The sequence below is a fragment of the Lampetra fluviatilis genome, chromosome 64, assembly GCF_964198595.1.
Source record: "Lampetra fluviatilis chromosome 64, kcLamFluv1.1, whole genome shotgun sequence".
NCBI lineage: Eukaryota > Metazoa > Chordata > Hyperoartia > Petromyzontiformes > Petromyzontidae > Lampetra > Lampetra fluviatilis.
Window position 1 is genome coordinate 1,371,361 of NC_136338.1, and position 22,767 is coordinate 1,394,127.

At 51.9% G+C, this 22,767-nt stretch overlaps 1 protein-coding gene across 1 annotated transcript in view; it reads right to left on the reverse strand.

The window, feature by feature from the left end:
* The window catches only part of KCP (kielin cysteine rich BMP regulator), a 110,986-nt gene extending 90,419 nt beyond the window's left edge, over positions 1–20,567 (reverse strand). The window contains exons 1-3 of the mRNA XM_078882203.1: positions 20,401–20,567; positions 4,416–4,667; positions 692–865 (exon numbers count right to left, since the gene is read on the reverse strand). Of these exons, the coding sequence (XP_078738329.1) occupies positions 692–865; positions 4,416–4,667; positions 20,401–20,557 (583 nt within the window). The 5' untranslated portion in view covers positions 20,558–20,567. The remainder of the gene's footprint in view (positions 1–691; positions 866–4,415; positions 4,668–20,400) is intronic.
* Between the last annotated feature and the right edge of the window lie 2,200 nt (positions 20,568–22,767).

The following is a 22,767-nucleotide window of genomic DNA, read 5'->3' on the forward strand; positions in this document are numbered from 1 at the left end:
CACTCATCACTACTACACTCACCACTAGTACACTCACTATACTACACTCACCACTAGTACACTCACCACTAGTACACTCACCACTACAAACCTGTCAACCCCTTATCAGTGCCCTATACCTTGTTACAGACCAATTCAGACCTTATTGGTCAGCTCGTGCCCCTTATAAATCTCAACGTTCATCCTACAAAGTCCCATCATCACAAGGGAGAAACACAAACAAATAGACAACAAAAACTATATTTTTGTTGTTGCCCGCATTGAAACGGCTGTAACGCCGTATGGACCTGAAAACTCAATTTCCCTGCACAAAGGAGAAGGAGGGAGGGAGGGAGGGGGAGGGGAGAGAGGGAGGGGAAGGGGGGAAGAAAGGGGAGGGAGGGAGAGGGAGGGGAGGGGCGGAGGGGGAGGGAGGGGAGGGGAGGGGGGGAAGGGAGGAAGGGGAGAGAGGGAGGGAGGGGAATTTGGGAAAAAAGGGGAGGGGGGGAGGGAGGGAGGGAGGGGAGGGGAGGGAGGGGGGAGGGAGGGGAGGGAGGGGGTAGGGAGGGGGTGAGGGTGGGAGGGGAGGGAGGGGGGTGAGGGAGGGAGGAAGGAGGGGAGAAAGAGGGAGGTAGGGCCTCAATGGATCCGGGCTGCTGTAGTCTGCGTAACACAAAGCGAGAGGTGGCACGCTGCCCACGGAGGCGCTCACCTCTCAAGAAGGGGGAGCCGCCGGGGAAGGTGAGGCTCGCCGGGCTGCCCCCCCGCACGGTGCCCCTGGCCGAGCGGTAGTGCAGGCGCAGCGCGTCCGCCCGGTAGCTCGACCACAGCTCGAGCAGCGGGTGGTCGTCGTGACCGCCGCTTGCGGCGACGTCGTCGGCTCCGGCTGTGCGGGTGACAACGCGGAATGGGTGAGGTCGCCGGTGGCGCGGTGGCGGCCCCCGCGGCGGATTCCCTTCACCGCTTTGTTTGCCGCGGTTCCGCCGGTCCGAATCCTGGCGGACGCCCCCCGTTTTTGAGGGTGGCTGGGAGATGTTAACTACCTCGCCTGGTACGCAGGAGGTCGTGGGTTCAATCCTTACCCTGACGACGCCTGCTGCTGTATATTTGATTTTCCCGGACGTTGGCAGATCCCCGCGACGTCGTGGGAGAGACGGAAGGGGGCCAACTCTACGTGTGCGGTGCAACATTTTTCGCGAGATAATTTTCTATATTAAACATTTTTTTTAATTGACACCGCAAACGGTCGGATCAGGAGTGTGATCCGTTCCCTCCTGCAAAACGCTCGTTGTTGTCACAACGCGAACTGGCTGTATCGCGGTGATGAACGTATCGGGGTACACGTTTTTTGTTTAATATAACGCGATCGCCAATTGGACGTAGCGCGATCGAGCCAACGGAAGCGGTGGTCGTAGCGGCTGGCTCGGCGTAGCATCGTCATCACGCGAGTGCGGGATGCTGCTGGATGCTTCTAGACGCTCCCCACGCGCCTCGGTCGTCGCCCGGCCTGCGTACGCATCTCGCGCGCGTTACCCCACGTTATATATTAATCATTCATGAGAACGCAAATTTTCCCATGACGCGGTGTGTCCTTCAGGAACGCAACTACCACCACCGCCGCGCGACAGGAGGAGCAGACTGCGCGCACGGGGCGGCGATCATCGTGGCCACCTGCTGCTTCTGCTGCTATTGCTTCTGCTGCTATTGCTGCTGCTACTGCGGCTGCTGCTTCAGCTCGGCAGTGGCCCTGCTGCTCGTGGCTAAACGAGCTGTCATCGCGCTCGTTAGGCCGAGTCCGTCCGCCGTCGTCGTCGCTTTGGCGCGACCCTCACGGCCGCCGCCGCCTCGTAATCTCGAACTCTTATCTGCGGCGCTGACTCGAGCTCACGTGACCCCTTGACCCCTTCCCGCACCCACTCGTTCTCTCGCCACCAGCCCCAGTACCCCCACTACCCTACCCCCCCCGACGATGACACGCGGCGCCGCTTCATTTCTCACGAAAGATTTTCCAGGGGCTGCCTAAATCCCCCCCCCCCGCCCCCACCACACGCCCCCCGTGACCTCCAACCCCCAGACAAGCCCGGCCTGAAACGAATCCCCGCTAAGGCCGAACCTTCATTTCTCTTCTTAAACACCCGCCGAACGTTCAGCATCTTTCGATTTAAAGCTTTCGTGACTGCAGGGATTCATCTCCTTGGTTCTTTCGGTAAAGTCACGTAGAAGGGAAATAATAAAATTAAAAAATTAAAATATATTGTATTATGTTTTATTTTTATTCTTTTATTATTTCCCTTCTACGTGACTTTACCGAAAGAACCAAGATGATGAGTTCAGCATCTTCATGTCCAACCGCCCCCCACCCCGCCCCGAGCACAAAGTGTTTAACATCTCCCGGCCATAGCTCCCGACCTCGCTGTTAGAATAACCTAAACCCCCACCCGCCTGAGCATCGTCTCCCAACGGTAACCAACACACGCCTTGACCTCCGAGCCTTGACCTCTGCACCCCGGCGCACGCCGTCCCCTGCTCGCTCAGGACAACCGCAAGCCCACGGACCTTGACCCTCCGCTCCGGGCCATCGGGCACCCGCGCCGTTGCGTCGCGTTAAGTTGCGCTACGTTAAGTTGCGTAGAGTTAGGTCGCGTTATGCGTTAAGTTGCGTAGAGTTAGGTCGCGTTATGCATTGTACGTTGAACTTCTTTCGCACCGCACATGGCCAAACGTGCTAATCGGAGGTGTTCATTTCGGTTGAGTTATGGTGAGTTACAATGGGTTGTGTTGAGTACAAGTAAGGTTCCGTTACGTTAGGTGAAGTCGTGCTAAGTTACGCATCTATGTTGAACTTCTTTTGCACTGTACGTCGCCAACCGTGCTAATCGGATGTGCGGGGGAAGGAAAACAAACAAAAAGCAGCTGGAAACAAATGAGTTTTCAGTCTCGATGATTTAAAAGTGCATAGCTCCAGTGGCTTCTTAATATCAGAAGGAACAGCGTTCCAGGTGGCCGCAGAAGCGCATCGGGAAGCGCGCGGTGATGCGGCGACCACCGTCTTTGTGCGATGGCTGAGCCAAAAGCTGCTGCTGTGAGAATGGCCGATGATGATAGTTTACGCTCCTTGACGGGATCAGTCGTAGCGAGAAGTACACTTTGCGCTTGCCACGTGAAGTTACATTATGTCCGGGGTCTAACGTCTCCCTAAATATTGTCCGGGTCGCTTTGTCGACCGCGGCAGGCAGCGCGCCGTGAGGAGTGGTGCCCCAGCGTCGTCGCGATAGGTATACTGGACGTGGTGTGCTGGGTGTACGGAAATACATTTTTCAGGGTCGCTGACCCGGATAGACCCGGCCGATAATAATCAACCGCTGGACACGTCTCGCTGCTGCCGCGCGGTGCAACGGTCATCGCGCCGGACTCCAGAGGTCGGAGGTCGACAGTTCGATTCCACGTGCCGGACAGCGCGCGGCAGCTGGAACGACGTGGGGCGAGTGTGTGGTAAAACATGCCTGAGGCGCCCCGCGTCGACCCAGCGATATGAACGGCGAGACAAGATAGCCAGCCGATGGGCAGGTCTGGCCAGCGTGAAAGAGTAGGCCAAAACACCCGGGAGACGCGGTGGGAGCGTGGGGCGGGGGGGTCTCTTGGGAGCTCTTTCTCGCTGACGGCATTCCGCCAGAATGAGTTGCGGGCAGGGGTTTCGCTGTTTTCCACCACACATCCGAACCGGTCCAGCCTCGGTCTGCTTCTGAATCAACACCAGGTAGATTGCTATAGTCGCCCGATGAGCGTGGTTGGCCACGTATGGTGCGAAAGAAGTTCAACGTACGTGCCAGAACTGTGCGGGAAACTGCAGGAGAAGCCCAAAAACGAGGCCGCCAATGCAGTGGCATATGTGGAAATGTACAGCAGCCGAATACTCCAATAAATGTGGAGGGATAAACCGGAGGACCCGGAGAAAAATCAACTTCAAATATACAGCAGCAGCAGGCGTTAGGGTCGGGATTGAACCCACAACTTCCTGTGCACCAGGCGAGGTAGTTAACATCTCCTAGCCACCGCAGTGATGATGATGATGAGAGAGAGAGCCGTAAACTCCAAATATAGAGCAGGCGTCAGGGTCGGGATTGAACCCACGACCTCCTGTGCACCAGGCGAGGTAGTTAACATCTCCTAGCCACCGCAGTGATGATGATGATGATGAGAGAGAGCCGTAAACTCCAAATATACAGCAGCAAGCGTCAGGGTCGAGATCGAACCCACGACCTCCTGTGCGCCAGGCGAGATAGTCAACATCTCCTAGACCCCGTGGCGCCCCCTACACAATCCCTGCCACCGTCACGGGGACCGTCCGGGGGTGGTGGTAGTGGTGGGGGGGGGGGTCAAAGGGGGTCACCCACGGCGCAGGCGGGCGCCGTTCGTCGCGGTGCGAGAAGCGTCACCTTCGCCGCCGCCACCGATGGAGAAGATGGCGCCCGCGTTGCCGCGTGCCTGCTTGGCCCAGAAGGCGAGGCCCAGGCTGCCGCGTCTCCGCAGGCCCGCGGCGAGCCGCGCCGCCTCCCGGGGCGCCAGCGCCAGCTCCGGGGTGGCGCGGCGCAGCTTGAAGGCGCCGCCGGGCTCCGAGGGAGACGCGGGCAGCGCGCTGACGCCGCGTAGGGACCCGCTCACGTGCAGCAGCGCCAGCAGGTCCATCTCTGTCGGGGGGGGGGGGCAGCGGAAAGTGTTAAATTTCATTGGCGGAGTCAATGATGGCGATGTTTGTCAACAATGATTTTTGGCGTCATCTGGTCGAACACCATATGAGACTAGGCTCTAAAGAAAGCTGTCTCTGGTGTGGACCAATCATTTTCAAGGACAATGCATAAATTATCAGAGTATTGTTTTTTTTTGCATTTGACTGCAAGTATTGTGATCAATGTAAACATGATTCCTTGCAAAAGGTGTCAGTTTTGTTGCCAGAAAAAAGGGGAAACACCCTATTAGTATTAACAAAGATTTTTGTTTGGGGGGGGGGGGGTTCAACGTAGTTGACATCTCCTTTTGGTCGATTCCGTTCAACGAGTGTTTGGCTTCGTCCGGGAGGAAACCGGAAAAGCCGGAGCGCAACACGTATTCTTTGGTTCTTTTGGTAAAGTCACGTAGATAGATAAATTATAATAATAAAGTGAATAAAAATAATACAAATAAAAAACAAAAAACACTAATGTAGACTGTAGCCTGGTTCTTAATCAGAGTGAGTGTACTGGCAGTCTATAATGTAGACTGTAGCCTGGTTATTAAGCTGGGTGAGTGTACTGGCAGTCTAAAATGTAGACTGTAGCCTGGTTCTTAACCTCGGTGAGCGTACTGACAGTCTATAATGTAGACTGTAGCCTGGTTTTTAACCTCGGTGAGTGTACTGGCAGTCTATAATGTAGACTGTAGCCTGGTTCTTAACCTTGGTGAGCGTACTGGCAGTCTATAATGTAGACTGTAGCCTGGTTCTTAACCTCGGTGAGTGTACTGGCAGTCTATAATGTAGACTGTAGCCTGGTTTTTAACCTCGGTGAGTGTACTGGCAGTCTATAATGTAGACTGTAGCCTGGTTCTTAACCTTGGTGAGCGTACTGGCAGTCTATAATGTAGACTGTAGCCTGGTTCTTAACCTCGGTGAGTGTACTGGCAGTCTATAATGTAGACTGTAGCCTGGTTCTTAACCTCGGTGAGCGTACTGACAGTCTATAATGTAGACTGTAGCCTGGTTCTTAACCTCGGTGAGCGTACTGGAAGTCTATAATGTAGACTGTAGCCTGGTTCTTAACCTCGGTGAGCGTACTGGAAGTCTCTACGTGATCCATCAACCTTCGCGTTCAGTGACACGTGCCACCAGCCTGGCTCAATCGCTCCTCCTGAGTCTCATGCGACGAGAATTGCTCGTGGGAATTTAGCTTCACTGTGGATGGACCTGCCCCCCCCGCCACAGGAATGTGGAATTTCCACTCCTGGCCAAGTGGCCGGAGGTGACCGGTGGAGAGGGCGGTGCGGCAAGCCATCGTTTCACTCCATCTTCGTGGAGGTATATAATTACTCAACTCGTCAAAGTTAATGACATTCACTCTCCCCTCCATCCTCTCTTCATCTCTCTGTCTCTCCTGCTTCTCCATCCCTCTCTTTTTTTACGATCAGAGGAAACAAGAAGATGCTCGGTGTAGTCGGCACTTTGCTTCGTTCATCATTTAGTTTTTTGTTTTTTTTTATGCTTTGCTTTATGTAAACCTCCCCCCTTTTTAAATGAAAGATTTCACAAAAGATTTCACTCTCTACCCCCTCTCTCTACCCCCCCCCCTCCTCGCATGCATACCACACACATGCCGGTGATGTGCACGTCTTCTTCGAACGCTGGGGAGCCGGACAAGCCCCTCTCTGTACCAGCGTGGACGGTACCCTCGTGATCACCTTCTGAAGCGCTCGCTCGTCACCGTGGCGTGCGCGATGACCACCACAACCACCACCACGTGGCTTTTCTTTCGTGTTGTGCGCGGTGCTTTGAACACCACAGCGCGTGGATTTGTAGCGTTTATTTTCATTTGTTTACTGGTGACTTTGTGCATTTCATATCGAAATCGCCTCCAGTGCTGTTGCTGCTGGCGGCAATAAAAGTTGTTTAAAAGTCAAAGTCTCTCTACGCAAATTCTCTCTCTATCCGCTCCATCTCCTCTTACTCCCACCTCTCCCATCTCTCCTTTCCCTCTCTCTCCTCCCTCCCCCCATGTCTCTTGCCCAAACATTCTCTCTCCCCTCCTCTCCTCCCTCTACCCTCTCCTCATTTCTCTCTTCTCTCTTCATCTTCCTCCTGCCCTCTCTTTTTTACGATCAGTGGAAACAAGAAGATGCTCGGTGTAGTCGGCACTTTGCTTCGTTCATCATTTCGTATTTTTTTACTTTGCTTTATGTAAACCCCCACCTCTCGCTCACTCTCTCGGTCACTCTCTCGGTCACTCTCTTTTTTTTTACGATCAGTGGAAACAAGAAGATGCTCGGTGTATTCGGCACTTTGTTTCGTTCATCATTTCGTAAAATGTTTTTTTTTTAACGGGGCTTTATGTAACCCTCGCTTGCTCGCTCTCTCTCTCGTTCTGCACGCAGCCCTTCTCGCAGTCCGACGGCCTCCGACGGGTAGCTCATATCAGCATGCAGAGCTCCCCGTCATTTGCCACCGAGCACACGGCCTCCTCCCCCCCCTCTCTCTCTCCCCCCTCTGTCTCTCTCTCTGTGTGTACATCCATTATCGCCGCAATTTTTAAACTATTCGCTGCTGGCAAGGAAAACTCGCCGGTGCCGCGCCATCCGAGAGAACGTGGGTGCCGAGTGGCTGCTGTCCCGAACCAAACGAAGCTATTTAAATTAAACCATGTTTTTATATTTACCAGGTAAGAAGGCGGACTGAGCTATGTAGCTCTCATTCAGAAGCGACCTGGCCATCACGAATGATAGCCCGACGAAGTGGCCGGTCATCATCACGTGGAAATGTACAGCGGCCGAACACTTGTAAACACGTGGTGACGTTGATCGGAACGTGAAAACCGGAGTAGGACACGGAGAGAAACCCACGCATGGGGAAAAAGAGAGACACACAAAGTCCAAATATACAGCAGCAGGCGTCAGGGTTTGGGATCGAACCCACGACCTCCTGCATACCAGGCGAGGTAGTTAACATCTCCTAGCCACCGTGATGATGATGAGAGACGCAAACTCCAAATATACAGCAGCAGGCGTCAGGGTTTTTGGATCGAACCGACGACCTCCTGCAAACCAGGCGAGGTAGTTAACATTTCCCTGGCCACCGTGGTGATGGTGAGAGAGAGACACGCAAACTCCAAATAGACAGCAGCAGGCGTCAGGGTTTGGGATCGAACCAACGACCTCCTGTACACCAGGCGAGGTAGTTAACATCTCCCTGGCCACCGTGATGAGAGAGAGACGCAAACTCCAAATATACAGCAGTAGGCGTCAGGGTTTGGGATCGAACCAACGACCTCCTGTACACCAGGCGAGGTAGTCAACATCCTGCCCGGCCACCGTGGCGACACCACACGCGCAGGCGTTGACGACGAGCGGGTTCGGTCAATTTGTGTTTTCTCACGCAGACTCAACGGGAAGGGCTACGGAGCACGCGGCGACGGCTACGAGGAGATGCCGGCGGATTAGAGACGTCGAAGTCGACTCATTATCATCATCGTCGTCGTCATCGTCGTCGTCATCGTCGTCGTCATCGTCGTCGTCATCGTCGTCGTAATCGTCGTCGTCATCGTCGTCGTCATCGTCGTCGTAATCGTCGTCGTCATCGTCGTCGTCATCGTCGTCGTCATCGTCGTCGTCATCGTCGTCGTCATCGTCGTCGTCATCGTCGTCGTCATCGTCGTCGTCATCGTCGTCGTCATCATCGTCGTCGTCGTGTGGGAATGTAGAGTAGTAGCCAAATGCTCTAAACGCGTGGTGCTGTTGATTCTAAACGTGGAGGGGAAGGAACCGGAGGGTAGGGGTAGTGATAGGAGTAGTGATAGGGGTTGGGCTAGTGATATAGGGTAGGGGTAGTGATAGGGATAGTGATAGGGGTAGTGATAGGGATAGTGATAGGGGTAGTGATAGGGGGAGTGATAGGAGTTGGGGTAGTGATAGAGGTAGTGATAGGGGTAGTGATAGGGGTTGGGGTAGTGATAGGGGTAGTGATAGGGGGAGTGATAGGGGTTGGGGTAGTGATAGGGGTAGTGATAGGGGTAGTGATAGGGGGAGTGATAGGGGTTGGGGTAGTGATAGGTGTAGTGATAGGGGTTGGGGTAGTGATATAGGGTAGGGGTAGTGATTGGGGTTAGTGAAACCAGATGCGGATAGTTGATGCACAAATGGAATATTCACAACTCTGCAGCGGTAGCGTGCGACTGTGTGGGCTCATCCAGAACAGAGGCCATGGTACAATGTGCCACGGACGATGCAATGCCCCCCCATCTACACATACCAAGAAGAAGACATCATCACGGCAGCGACGATGACGATGATACATCCATAATATAAATGTGTCGTTAAACCCGCCAACACCCGACACAGCCAACTAGTAAGGTTTGTCACGTAAACAGAACGTGCCAATTCGTCACTAGTACAGCACTAGTGTATAGTGTAGTGTATAGTAGTGTAGTGTATAGTGTAGTATACTAGTACAGCACTTGTGTATAGTGTAGTGTATAGTGTAGTGTATAGTGTAGTATATAGTGTAGTGTATAGTGTAGTATACTAGTACAGCACTAGTGTATAGTGTAGTGTATAGTGTAGTATACTAGTACAGCACTAGTGTATAGTAGTGTAGTGTGTAGTGTAGTGTATAGTGTAGTATACTGGTACAGCACTAGTGTATAGTGTAGTGTATAGCGTAGTGTATAGTAGTGTAGTGTATAGTGTAGTATACTAGTACAGCACTAGTGTATAGTGTAGTGTATAGTGTAGTGTATAGTGTAGTGTACTAGTACAGCACACCGGTGTGTTGGCGAGCCAAGCCACAACATTTACAATCCGAGTCCGACGTTTCACCAGTAATTACAACCGGCTTCATCAGGCAGACAGCCAGATCTGTGGGGAAGTCCACACGACTCCGCTTGCTCTGTTGTCTGGCCACGACCCACCCGAATGCGAAATTGGAAGTCGTTGCCTCCGCGCCTCCATCAGCTGTGCCGAAAGAAGTATCAACATTTTTTTAAAAAAATAACGTTTCGGGCAACGGTCCTTGTTCAACGGTACTCGTTCGCAGCCAGAGAGACGCGTTGGCTCCTCTCGTATTTGGATATTTTTTCTCTCTCCACTCGGCTCGGGCCAGTGGTGTAAAAACAAAAAACGAAAACCTGTAGAACCAGCCGACACATTCCCTACTTCGGGTGCCCCCCGGCGGGGGGGGGGGGACATTCACGTCCAGCTGCTTAAAGCCTCTTATCGGGGGATGCCATCAGTCTGGCTCTCTCTCTCACTCGCACTCTCTCCCGCACTCTCACTCACACTCTCTCTCACTCGCACTCTCACTCACACTCTCTCTCACTCGCACTCTCACTCACACTCTCACTCACACTCTCTCTCACTCGCACTCTCACTCACACTCTCTCACTCGCACTCTCACTCACACTCTCTCACTCATACTCTCTCCGTCTCTCACTCACACTCTCTCCCGCACTCTCACTCACTCTCTCACTCGCACTCTCACTCACACTCTCTCTCACTCACTCACACTCTCTCCGTCTCTCTCTCTCTTTTTACGATCAGAGGAAACAAGAAGATGCTCGGTGTAGTTGGCACTTTTCTTCGTTCATCATTTTGTTTTTTTAATCTTTGCTTTATGTACCCCCCCCCCCATCTCTGCCCCCCATCTCTCTCTACCCCCTCTCGTTCTCCCTCTCTTTTTTTCTTTTTTGTTCTTTTTTTCTCTCTCTGGCTCTCTCTCCCTGGCTCTCTCTCTCTCTCTCCCTGGCTCTCTCCGTCTGCCGCCCACTTGACGTCTCCCGTCAGGGGCCACGGTGGAATCGACGAAACGCCGCGGGCCAAACGCGGCCCTTGACTTCTTTTCACAGCCTCGTTCCCGTATGTGTGTGTGTATGTATGTGTGTATGTGTGTGTTAATTCAAGAGGCTCATAGAGCCAGACCAAGGCTCGCCTAGGGTTCAGTGTTAATTCAAGAGGCTCATAGAGCCAGACCAAGGCTCCCCTAGGGTTCAGTGTTAATTCAAGAGGCTCATAGAGGCAGACCAAGGCTCGCCTAGGGTTCAGTGTTAATTCAAGAGGCTCATAGAGCCAGACCAAGGCTCCCCTAGGGTTCAGTGTTAATTCAAGAGGCTCATAGAGGCAGACCAAGGCTCCCACAGGGTTCAGTGTTAATTCAAGAGGCTCATAGAGCCAGACCAAGGCTCCCACAGGGTCCAGTGTTAATTCAAGAGGCTCATAGAGTCAGACCAAGGCTCCCCTAGGGTTCAGTGTTAATTCAAGATGCTCATAGAGCCAGACCAAGGCTCCCCTAGGGTTCAGTGTTAATTCAAGAGGCTCATAGAACCAGACCAAGGCTCCCACAGGGTTCAGTGTTAATTCAAGATGCTCAAAAAGCCAGACCAAGGGCCCACGGGCACGGTCAATGTGAAATGGAAGAAAAAAAAACTCCACTGTAAACAAAACATTAAACTCTAAAACTAGAGAATGTTAACCGCTGATAACGACCAAGGCTCACAACGCCCTCCGCCTCTGTGCTCTCAGCCCCCCTCCCCTAATTGTTGCTCATTTGCACATTTTTTTTGTATAGCCCCCCCCCCATACCCAAACCCTCCCGTCCCCAATGAACGCTGAACGTTTTGGGTCAACGTTGGGCCAACCACGGGCCAACGTTGGGCCCAAGCACCGCGGCAGATCGCCCCCCCGCCCCGTCACCACCACGTGGGGGTGGCTGCAACATGCGCGGCTCCACATCACCGCGGGCCCTGCAGCTGATGCAGAGGTCGCAACGGGGTACCCGATACCCGTACCCTACCCGATACCCGGCTACCCGTACCCAGCCGGGTATGGGTACGGGTAGCCGTTTGCGACCCTGGTGCGGCCGGGTACGGGTACGGGTAGGCCGTGAGTCACTGGTGAGTAACCGTTTGTCACTCATTTCGGGTAGGGAACGGGTACCCATTTGCGACCCTGGTGCGGCCCGGTACGGGTACGGGTAAGGAATCAAAACCCGTTTGCGACCTCTGGGCTGATGGGATGAGTCCAACAAGCAACGTGGTGATGATCGTCAGAGACGAGGGAAGGTGACAGCATCGTCGGGTTTGTGGACTTTGCTTTCTCCTCCCGGTCTTTAGAAATCAACAACAACAACGCGCGTGTTTTAGAGTATTTTGGCCGTCCATAAATGACGTCACGCACCTAGGGGGTTGGGGGGTGAGACATTTGTGACGATGTGTGACGAGGGGGGGGGGTTGAGAAATGTGACGTCACATCAAAATGCGAAACTTTAAATAAATATAGAATTGTTACAACAACACTAATTGTTATAACAACACTCCTACAACATCAGAGTGCAGCGCCACATTAAATACGCACTACAATGACAATAGTTTAAAGCGATTTGAAGCATGTTTTATTTTCAAAATGGAAATATGGTTTTGTGACGTCATATTTGAGGGAGGGTCTGACTTTTTGTGACGCCGTGTGGGGGGGGTAAAAAATCGTCCAAAACCGCGTGACGTCATTTATGGACGGCCCCATAACAGTTTCCACACGTGGTGGTGGTGGTGGTGACGGTCACGAGCCACTGGGTTTGGCTTATGATTTGTGATGGTCAGGGATCGCTTCTGACAAAAAAAGTGGGGCCTTCCCTGGTATAATAAAAAAATGTTTAGTTTAGCACTGAAATCATCGACGATGGCGTGGCAGATGAGTTATTTAGCGAATGATTTAATGCGTGACCTTCACGCAGTGCGAGCACCAGATAGACGAGGGAAATAAATAAATAAGCGATGCTTATTTCGCATAGCTGTGAACCCCTTATCAGTGCCTCGACCTTACTACAGACCGAGTCAGACCCCCCGTGCCCCCTTATACAGCTCAACGTTCATCCTGCAAAGTCCCATCACAAGGGAGAAACACAGACAACAACAAAAATGTTTGTTGCCCGCATTGGAACGGCTGTAACGCCGTATGGACCTCAAAACTCAATTTCCCCGTTCTCATTCTTGGTTCTTTCGGTAAAGTCACGTAGAAGGGAAATAATGAAATAATACAAATTAAACATTATAATAATTCTCAACGACGTTTCGGCCACAACGCAAGCAGCCGTCCTCAGTTGAAGAACAGGGCTGTCGGGAAAGACAGCGCCCTCATGATCAATTTCCCTGCACAAGAATACGCGGTAAAACCCTATGGGTTGACAGCTATGATTTTGTGTTGTGTATTAGAGGGGATTGTGTTGAACTATGACCCATATCTTGCGTATAGGAGGACCCTTGCCTCTAAACACCCGGGGAGTTCATTCACTGATGAGACACTGTCAGGTCGAAACCGTTTCAAGATGATTTTCGCTCGTGTTGTACCAATGCTGTTAACATTACGCACTCCCAAGTAGCCTGCGTGCGTGAAGGACGCTGCTACTGGGCAGTTGGAGGCCGTCGCCTTTCCACCAACAACGGGGGGCAGATGAGGCGGCGCTCACAACAACGAGCGGAGCGCCAGGGCGGATAAAATGCACAGTAGGGGGTACAGGTGGTGCATCTGCCAGCCATCTCAGTCAGCCAACCCATGGCACCTGCTGGGTCTGTCCCGTGGCCTCCCGCCAGCATTGAGCCTTCGACTCTTCACGTGATAGCCTCAAAGTGCACCTGGCCTGGCACGGGCGCCGTGGTGACCTCACCGTCACTTATTGGTTAGTGGCGGTTGTTATTGGCGGAACAGATCGCGGTGAGGATTTGGCGAATTGTCTGCTTATCATTTGTATAACTTAGCAGGGAGGGGAGAGCCTTTATAGCACGGTGGTTCTGAACCATGGGGTGAATTCAGCACCCTCCCTGATGCCCTTTCTGGGGGTGCGAGACACGGACAGATTTGTTTTTGAGAAGGTACATCATCAACAACACAAATTAATCACGGGGACAGCGGCCTGTATATTATAAATGCTCCGACACGTGCATTGCCCTGGTGCTGTTCGTCTTTTTGGCGTCGTTCTCTGGCCTGACACTGCAGGCGAGACTAGGCCATGAAGAAGTCTACTTTCTCTGGTGTAGGCCAATCAGTTTTAAAGGCGACGCATCAAATCATTATCACAGCATGTGTGTTTGCACGTTCACCACCAAGTACTGTGTGGTGGTTAATTCGAACTTGATTCCTAGCAAAGGATGTTTATTTGGCGTTTGGACATCTTAACACAACTCCTGTTGTATTGCCGCATTTTGATGCTGCCCAAAAAGTTGTCCCATGCTGTAGCTGCTCACGCAGAGCTACAAATGTTCCGACACGTGCGGCTTTTTGGCGTCGTTCTCTGGCCTGACACTGCTGGTGAATCCGTCAGTCTCAAATACAATGCCGCATCTATGATGAGAAGATGTTATTTTTTTGGCAGTATCAAAATATAACACGATGTTTATCGGTGGGAAATAAACTTCTGGTTCTGATTTCCCCCCCTTCTCACCCCCCATCCCCCCCCTCTCCCCCCCTCTCACCCCCTCTCACCCCCCCCCCTCTCTCTCACCCCCATCCGCTACGGAGCTGCTTTGATGAACAATCGAAACGACGTCGTACTCAGATTGTAAAGTTGTGGCTTGGCTCTCCAACACACAACCGATTAGTGCTGTACTAGTATACTACACTATACACTACACTATACACTACACTACACACTACACTATACACTATACACTACACACTACACTATACACTAGTGCTGTACTAGTATACTACATTATACACTACACTATGCACTAGTGTTGTACTCGTATACTACATTATATACTACACTATACACTAGTGCTGTACTAGTATACTACATTATACACTACACTATTATACACTACACTACACACTACACTATACACTAGTGCTGTACTAGTACACTACACTATACACTACACTATACACTAGTGCTGTACTAGTATACTACACTATACACCACACTATACACTACACTATACACTAGTGCTGTACTAGTATACTACACTATACACCACACTACACACTAGTGCTGTACTAGTAACGAATTGGCCACGTTCTGTTCACGTGACAAACCCCTCACAAGTTGGCTGTGTCGGGTGGTGGCGGGTTTTAACGACACACATATATTTACGCGATCTAACCCAACAAACAACGTCTATCATGGATGAATTTGGCCGCGAAATCCTCCTCCTACTACGTGTTTAACTCGCGTCGGAACATCCGGGCATGGGCAGTCGTCGTTGTCGGCCGGTTCGAACCTCCGTGAGATCTTTGGGGGGGTTTGAATTCCTGGCTCCCACTTGAAGATAGGAATCAGGTCTCAAGTGGCGAGACTGTGAGCGCCGTGAGTGAGCACGTGTGTGTGTGCGTGTGTGCGCGTGTGTAGCCTCTAGCAGACTGTTGGGGCAAGCGCTGTTCGCGAGTAGCAGCGCCTATGAAGGCCGGCACGGTATGCGAAGGGGTGGGTGGCCAGCACCACGTCCGAACGCCTTTGTCTCCACAGTGGCGATGTTTACTGCACACCGCACCAGGTACTCGTTTTAGGCTGAGTCAACCTAGGACCGGTTGAGATAATCGTCACCGGTGTTCGCCGTGGGCGGGAATCGAACTCGGGTCGCCGGGTTCGCAGCGCGGCGTGTTAACCGCTGCACCGCCGCTCACCACTCTCACCCACTCACCCACTCATCCACATACTCGGCTACCACACTGCAGGTCACAAAACCCACTCACCCACTCTCACCTCTCATTCACCCACTCACCCACTCTCTCACCACACTGCAGGTCACAACACCCACTCACCTACTCACTCACCTCTCACTCACCCACTCTCTCACCACACTGCAGGTCACAACATTCACTCACCGACTCACTCACCTCTCACTCACTCACCTCTCACTCACTCAGCCACTCACCCACGCTCTCACCACCCTGCAGGTCACAACATTCACTCACCGACTCACTCACCTCTCACCCACTCACCCACTTACCCACCCACCTCTCACCCACTCACCTCTCACTCACTCAGCCACTCACCCACTCAGCGACTCACCCCCTCTCTCACCACACTGCAGGTCACAACACGTCCCTTTACGCCTCTTCCCTCGCACGGCTCCTCTTCGGAATTCCCTCCCTCCGGAGGAAATCCTATGAGCTAGGAAGCTCTTTGTGTTTGACACAGACGTCCACGGCCACGTTAGGGGCGGGTAAGAAAACGCCCGTGGGGTGAGCGGAGAGCGAGGTTTGCCGCTCGTCTTTGATGCCTGCCGCGAGTTTTTGATGTCTGGTGGAGGGGTGGGTGATGGTGGTGGTGGGGGTGCTGGTGCTGGGGGTGCTGGTGGTGGGGATGAAATTTGCGACGCGCTAAAGCGAAGCATTTCGTCTCGCGCCGCCTAAATCCGAAGGCTACGCGAAAAATGCGGATAATGCGAGAAGTGACGACTTGAAGGGAGGAGAGGGAGGAGAGGGAGAGGGGACAGAGAGAGAGAAAGGGGGAGGAAAGAGGAGAGAGAGGGGAGAGAGAAAAGAAGAGAAAGTGAGGGAGGAGAGAGAGAGAGGGGAGAGATGAGAAAAAAGAAATGATGAACGAAGCAAAGTGCCGACTACGCCGAGCATCTTCTTGTTTCCACTGATCGTAAAAAAAAGAGAGAGGAGAGAGGGAGGAGAAAGTGAGAGCGGAGTTCCCTCTCTCGTCACGCGGCTAATAAACGAGCCCACATCGTGGTACGTGTCTGTATGTTGAATTTCTTTCGCACCGTACGTAGCCAACCGCGCTAATCGGAGGTGCGGGGAAAGGACAACAAACTAAACACAAAAAACTCAGTTCTAAAGAAATGAGTTTGTCAATGCAGATGATGATGATTTAAAAGTGCATCACAGCTCCCAGTGGCTTCCAAATATGGGATGAAAGAGCATTCCAGACGGCCGCAGAAGCAGCGCTTCTCAAAGCGCGCGGCGATGTGGTGAACGCCGTTGCCCGATGGTGAACCAAACGTGTAGTGTATTGTGTAGTTTATAGTGTAGTGTATAGTAGTGTAGTTTATAGTGTAGTGTATAGTGTAGTGTAGAGTAGTGTAGTTTATAGTGTAGTGTATAGTGTAGTGTAGAGTAGTGTAGTTTATAGTGTAGTGTATAGTAGTGTAGCGTATTGTGTAGTGTATAGTGTAGTATATAGTAGTGTAGTTTATAGTGTAGTGTATAGTGTAGTGTAGAGTAGTGTAGTTTATAGTGTAGTGTATAGTGTAGTGTATAGTAGTGTAGTTTATAGTGTAGTGTATAGTAGTGTATAGTGTAGTGTATAGTAGTGTAGTTTATAGTGTAGTGTATAGTGTAGTGTAGAGTAGTGTAGTTTATAGTGTAGTGTATAGTAGTGTAGTTTATAGTGTAGTGTATAGTAGTGTAGTTTATAGTGTAGTGTATAGTAGTGTAGCGTATTGTGTAGTGTATAGTGTAGTATATAGTAGTGTAGTTTATAGTGTAGTGTATAGTGTAGTGTAGAGTAGTGTAGTTTATAGTGTAGTGTATAGTGTAGTGTATAGTAGTGTAGTTTATAGTGTAGTGTATAGTAGTGTAGTGTATAGTGTAGTGTATAGTAGTGTAGTTTATAGTGTAGTGTATAGTGTAGTGTAGAGTAGTGTAGTTTATAGTGTAGTGTATAGTAGTGTAGTTTATAGTGTAGTGTATAGTAGTGTAGTTTATAGTGTAGTGTATAGTAGTGTAGCGTATTGTGTAGTGTATAGTGTAGTGTATAGTAGTGTAGTTTATAGTGTAGTGTATAGTAGTGTAGTGTATAGTAGTGTAGTGTAAAGTAGTGTAGTGTATAGTAGTGTAGTGTAAAGTAGTGTAGTGTATAGTGTAGTGTGTAGTCGTATAGTGTAGTGTATAGTAGTGTATAGTGTAGTGTAAAGTAGTGTAGTGTATAGTGTAGTGTAAAGTAGTGTAGTGTATAGTATAGTGTCTATAGCATCTGAAAGTGCCGCGCGATGATGCGGCGACCGCCGTCTTTTATTCAACGGTTTAGCCAAAAGCCGCTGCCGCTGCGGCGATGAGCGGAGTGTCGCGTGGCGATGGCTTCGAGCCCCTTGACGAGATCGGCAGCGAGGCGTCGTTGTGTTCGTCCGAAAGCGCGTGTTACGTGGACCCCCGTGTTACGTTGACCCCCCCCCCCACCACGAAGTTCCAGGCGCTAATCGTCGCGAAGGAATTTGCGCAAAGTCGTGGGCCAATGACCGCCGAAGTGCCGAACGTCGGCCAGCACATCGCGATCGTCACCGTCCGTCGCAGCTGACCGCACGCGAGAGAATCTCGGCGCGGTGTTCGGCGGTCAGGGTGATTGACGAGCCGTGCACGGCGCGCTGGATGCATGCCCCGTCACTCGGTCACTCGCCGTGGCCGGGCAGCCGTCCTCCCCGTAGCTCGTCCATGGCCACTGCAAATGATTTAACTGTCGCCGCCAGTTTCGCAGCTTCGATTTCATTCACCCCACGTGGTCTGCATGTAGGTTAGACTTCTTTCTTACCGTACGTGGCTCAACCTTGCTAATCGGAGGTGCAGGAGACTCACTGTTTTGTCTCATCCACCATGCCTCACTCACCCACTCACAACTCACTCACCCCACTCACCCCACTCAACTCACTCACCCACTCACAACTCACTCACCCACTCAACTCACTCACCCCACTCAACTCACTCACCTCACTCACAACTCACTCACCCACTCAACTCACTCACCCAGTCAACTCACTCACCCCACTCACCCCACTCAACTCACTCACCCACTCACAACTCACTCAACTCACTCACCCACTCAACTCACTCACCCCACTCAACTCACTCACCCACTCACAACTCACTCACCCACTCACAACTCACTCACCCACTCAACTCACTCACCTCACTCACAACTCACTCACCCAGTCAACTCACTCACCCAGTCAACTCACTCACCCCACTCAACTCAGTCACCCACTCACAACTCACTCAACTCACTCACCCCACTCAACTCACTCACCCAGTCAACTCACTCACCCCACTCAACTCACTCACCCCACTCAACTCAGTCACTGGATTGCGGGTACAGTAGTTGCGTAATCCCCGCACATCGTAATTATAATATATTGTTATTACTATCAATTATAATATTGTAATTACAATATATTAGATTATATAATATTATAATTATAATATATTTATACTTACAGTGAATTATAATAAATTGTAATTATAAAGTCTAAACCGTGCATCCGATCGTTTATCCCAACGAAGAGTTTGGGGAGTTTCTCTCTCTCTCTCTCCTGGTGATCAGAGAGCTTTGAGGAGTTGAGTGATTCGGGACCCTTTAACATCTTGAGCCGTGGATGACAGAGGGAGTGAGACAGACGGAGAAACAGACACAGAGAGAGAGAGAGACATTTTAAAAAGGGCAACTTTGTTGAGGATTCTGGAGACCCCATTCTTTTGGTGGCCAAAATTGCTGTTAAATAAAATGCTCCCTGTATCTGACAAAACATCTTTGAGACGTGAAGTGTTTAGACATCTTCGTGTCGGGAAAGTGCCCGGGGCTCCGCGACGCACACACACACACAGAGAGAGTCAATGTAAGGCACAGTGGCCTTTTTTTAGTCGCTGTGTATCTTCACGACTGCCACGGCAATTACCGCCTCTCACCCAGAACTTGGATCGCGCGACACTTGAGATGCGGTGAGCCCCCCACTGCCCCCCCCACCAAACCCCATCATCCGCTGCCGAGATCTGGAAAGCTAAGCGAAAGTTGAGCCTGGTCAGTCCTTGGATGGGCGACCGCCACCACCATCGCCGCCACCACCACCACCGCCACCACCACTATAACCACCACCACCACCACCGCCGCCACCACCACCGCCACTATCACCGCCACCACCACCACCACTGCCACCACCACCACCGACCCGTCAGCCGGCCAGCCAGCAACCACGCATATTGAAACAGTTCGTGTGGATTGTACGGGGAATGTATGGGGATGAACATTTAAATGAGACTCTAAACAAAGGGACCCAAACACAACAACAACATCAACAACAACAACCGCCTGTTCGCCACCAAGTGGCGGTGACGTCACCGCGGCGCTTGTGCCAGGCTAGGTGCACTTCGAGGCCACCGCGTGAAGTGTCGTAAGGCTCGCTGCTGGCACGAGGAGGTGACGGCACAGACCCGGCAGGTGCCAATGGGCTGAGTGACTGCGATGGCCTGACGGATGCAGCAGCTGTGCTGCCCCATTAAGAGACAAACACGACATGAATCGTCCCATTTCACAAACAACAGAACTCAAACCCGTTCCTCGGCGAAACTGCGCGGCCTTAGAAGGCGGAGAAAATATAAATATAATGGGCAAAGTTTCCGAGCAAATGGCAAAGTTCAGAAATTGTGCTCGCGATGTGGCCTTGGCACATTCGTCTATAAAACGAAACTTTTCACGATTTTTTTGTTCATTTGACCAGATGCAAGGGCCTTTCAGAAGCGACCTGGCGATCACAAATGATAGCTCAACGAAATGACTTATCATCATCACCATCACCACGTGGACATTGAAGACACAGCGGCAAAATAACTCAAAACGCGTGGTGACGTTGAATTGAAATGTGGAGGAGGAGGAGGGGGAAAAAACCGGAGGACCCGGAGAAAAATCCCCGTGACCACGGAGAGAGAGGCAGAGAGAAAGAGACTTCAACTCCACACGGCGATGAGCGTGGTACGATCACTCACCCTGTCCGTCTTCCACGTCGTCTGGGCTCATCCCTCCACTCTGCCCCACCGCAGCCACAGTCACCGTCATCATCATCATCAGCATCATCATCAGCAGTGGCATCACCATCCGAGTCCTCACCCCCGACGTAGGCTCTGTTCTACGAGCCCGATGCATCGCTGCCGGATCCTCATGAAGGACAACACGGTGCTGATGATCGTGTTGATGGCAGTGGTGGTTGATGTTGATGATGATGGTGGTGGCGATGCACGCTACAGGTACCACCACTGCACCACGGCAGACGTCAACTTCGACAAAGTATGTTACTCCGGCACTGAGGTTAAGCGCGATTCTGGGGATAATTAACTGTGTTGACGTTTCTTCGTCTGGCATGCGTGACTATGGCGGTGCTGTTGATGCCTAAAGAGGTCTTCGTTTCTCTCGAGCTGTCTGTAGAGCCCTACAGCTGTGGCTTGTCAAGCTCTCAGCAGCAGCACATCTTGCCAGCTCTTCAAACGGTCTACAGGTGCTGGGGATAAGAGGCTTGGATGTACGTTCAACAGTTCTGGACGAAAGTCGAACCAAAAATGATCTTGACAAGATGAAATTAGCTCTTCGACCACGCGCCGAGAAGATGTCTTCACATATCTCCTCCTCGATTATGTTCACATAACAAAAACGCGCGGCCAATAACTAAAAAAAACTCGCAAACAAAATCCCCCTTCCCCCCTCCGCCGCCCGATCTTCTCAGCGAAGTCGACAACACGTTTAGAGACGAGACGAGACCGCAATGGGGCAAGTTCTCTTCTGCGTCGCAAGAAGGCTCGCTCCTCCTCGAGCGAATCACACAAATCGCGCTCACAGCAGCGTCGTCATTACAGCAGCAGCAGGAGCAGCACGACTCCCTCCCCCCCACCACCTCTTTGTGACGATGTCGTTGTAGTCGTCGCGTGCGTTGTTGTCAGAGGCTTGTGGCGGCGGCGAGCGAGAGGCGGGACTGCCGGAACGAGTCGCAGCTGCTGCTGCTGCTTGCGCTGGCGAGAGAGCGAGCAAGTGGCGAGTGGAGGTGCCTTGCCTCCTCCCTCCCCGCGGTCTGTGAGAGAGTGAGAGAGAGAGTGGAGGGCCCCCCGACTCCCCCTCCCCCCACGTGTGAGTGGAGGTGCCTCTCCCTGTGTGTGAGTGGAGGTGCCTCTCCCTATGTGAGTAGAGGTGCCTCTCCCTGTGTGAGTGGAGGTGCTTCTCCCTGTGTGAGTGGAGGTGCCTCTCCCTGTGTGAGTGGAGGTGCCTCTCCCTGTGTGAGTGGAGGTGCCTCTCCCTGTGTGAGTGGAGGTGCCTCTCCCTGTGTGAGTGGAGGTGCCTCTCCCTGTGTGTGAGTGGAGGTGCCTCTCCCTGTGTGTAAGTGGAGGTGCCTCTCCCTGTGTGAGTGGAGGTGCCTCCCCCTGTGTGTGAGTGGAGGTGCCTCCCCCTGTGTGTGAGTGGAGGTGCCTCTCCCTGTGTGTGAGTGGAGGTGCCTCCCCCTGTGTGTGAGTGGAGGTGCCTCTCCCTGTGTGTGAGTGGAGGTGCCTCTCCCTGTGTGTAAGTGGAGGTGCCTCTCCCTGTGTGTAAGTGGAGGTGCCTCTCCCTGTTTGTAAGTGGAGGTGCCTCTCCCTGTGTGTGAGTGGAGGTGCCTCTCTCTGTGTGTGAGTGGAGGTGCCTCTCCCTGTGTGTAAGTGGAGGTGCCTCTCCCTGTGTGTGAGTGGGGGTGCCTCTCCCTGTGTGTAAGTGGAGGTAAAGGAAACACCGCGTTACAGCAAACACGCGTCCGAGTGCGAACACCCGTTAAGCGAGGACTTGCCGTTCAATCAAATTCACGTGTTTTTCCTGCAGATACTGCGAGTGAATGACCTTATAAAAAAAAAACAGCAATGCCACCATATGTGGAATTAAATTAAATACAAGTTGCCTCCACGTAAAGAATGCGGATAAATTGATGCTCCAGCTACTCTTGCCACTCCGGGAGATAGAAGGGGCGACGTCTGATAAGGGACCGTCCATAAATGACGTCACGCACCTAGGGGGGGGGGGTGTTGAGAAATGTGACGTCACATCAATGCGCAACTTTAAATAAATATAGACAACACGTTCTACTTAATTAAATAGACTTTTTAATAAATGTTTTCTCCTGCAACATCAGAGTGCAGCGCCACATTAAATACGCACTACAATGACAATAGTTTGAAGCGATTTCAAGCATGTTTTATTTGGGGGGGAGGGGGGCAGAGCTTTGTGACGTCATATTTGAGGGGGGGGTCTGACTTTTTGTGACGCTGTGTGACGACGGGGGGGGGTCAAAATCGTCCTAAATCGCGTGACGTCATTTATGGACGGCCCCTAACCCACCGCAGCAT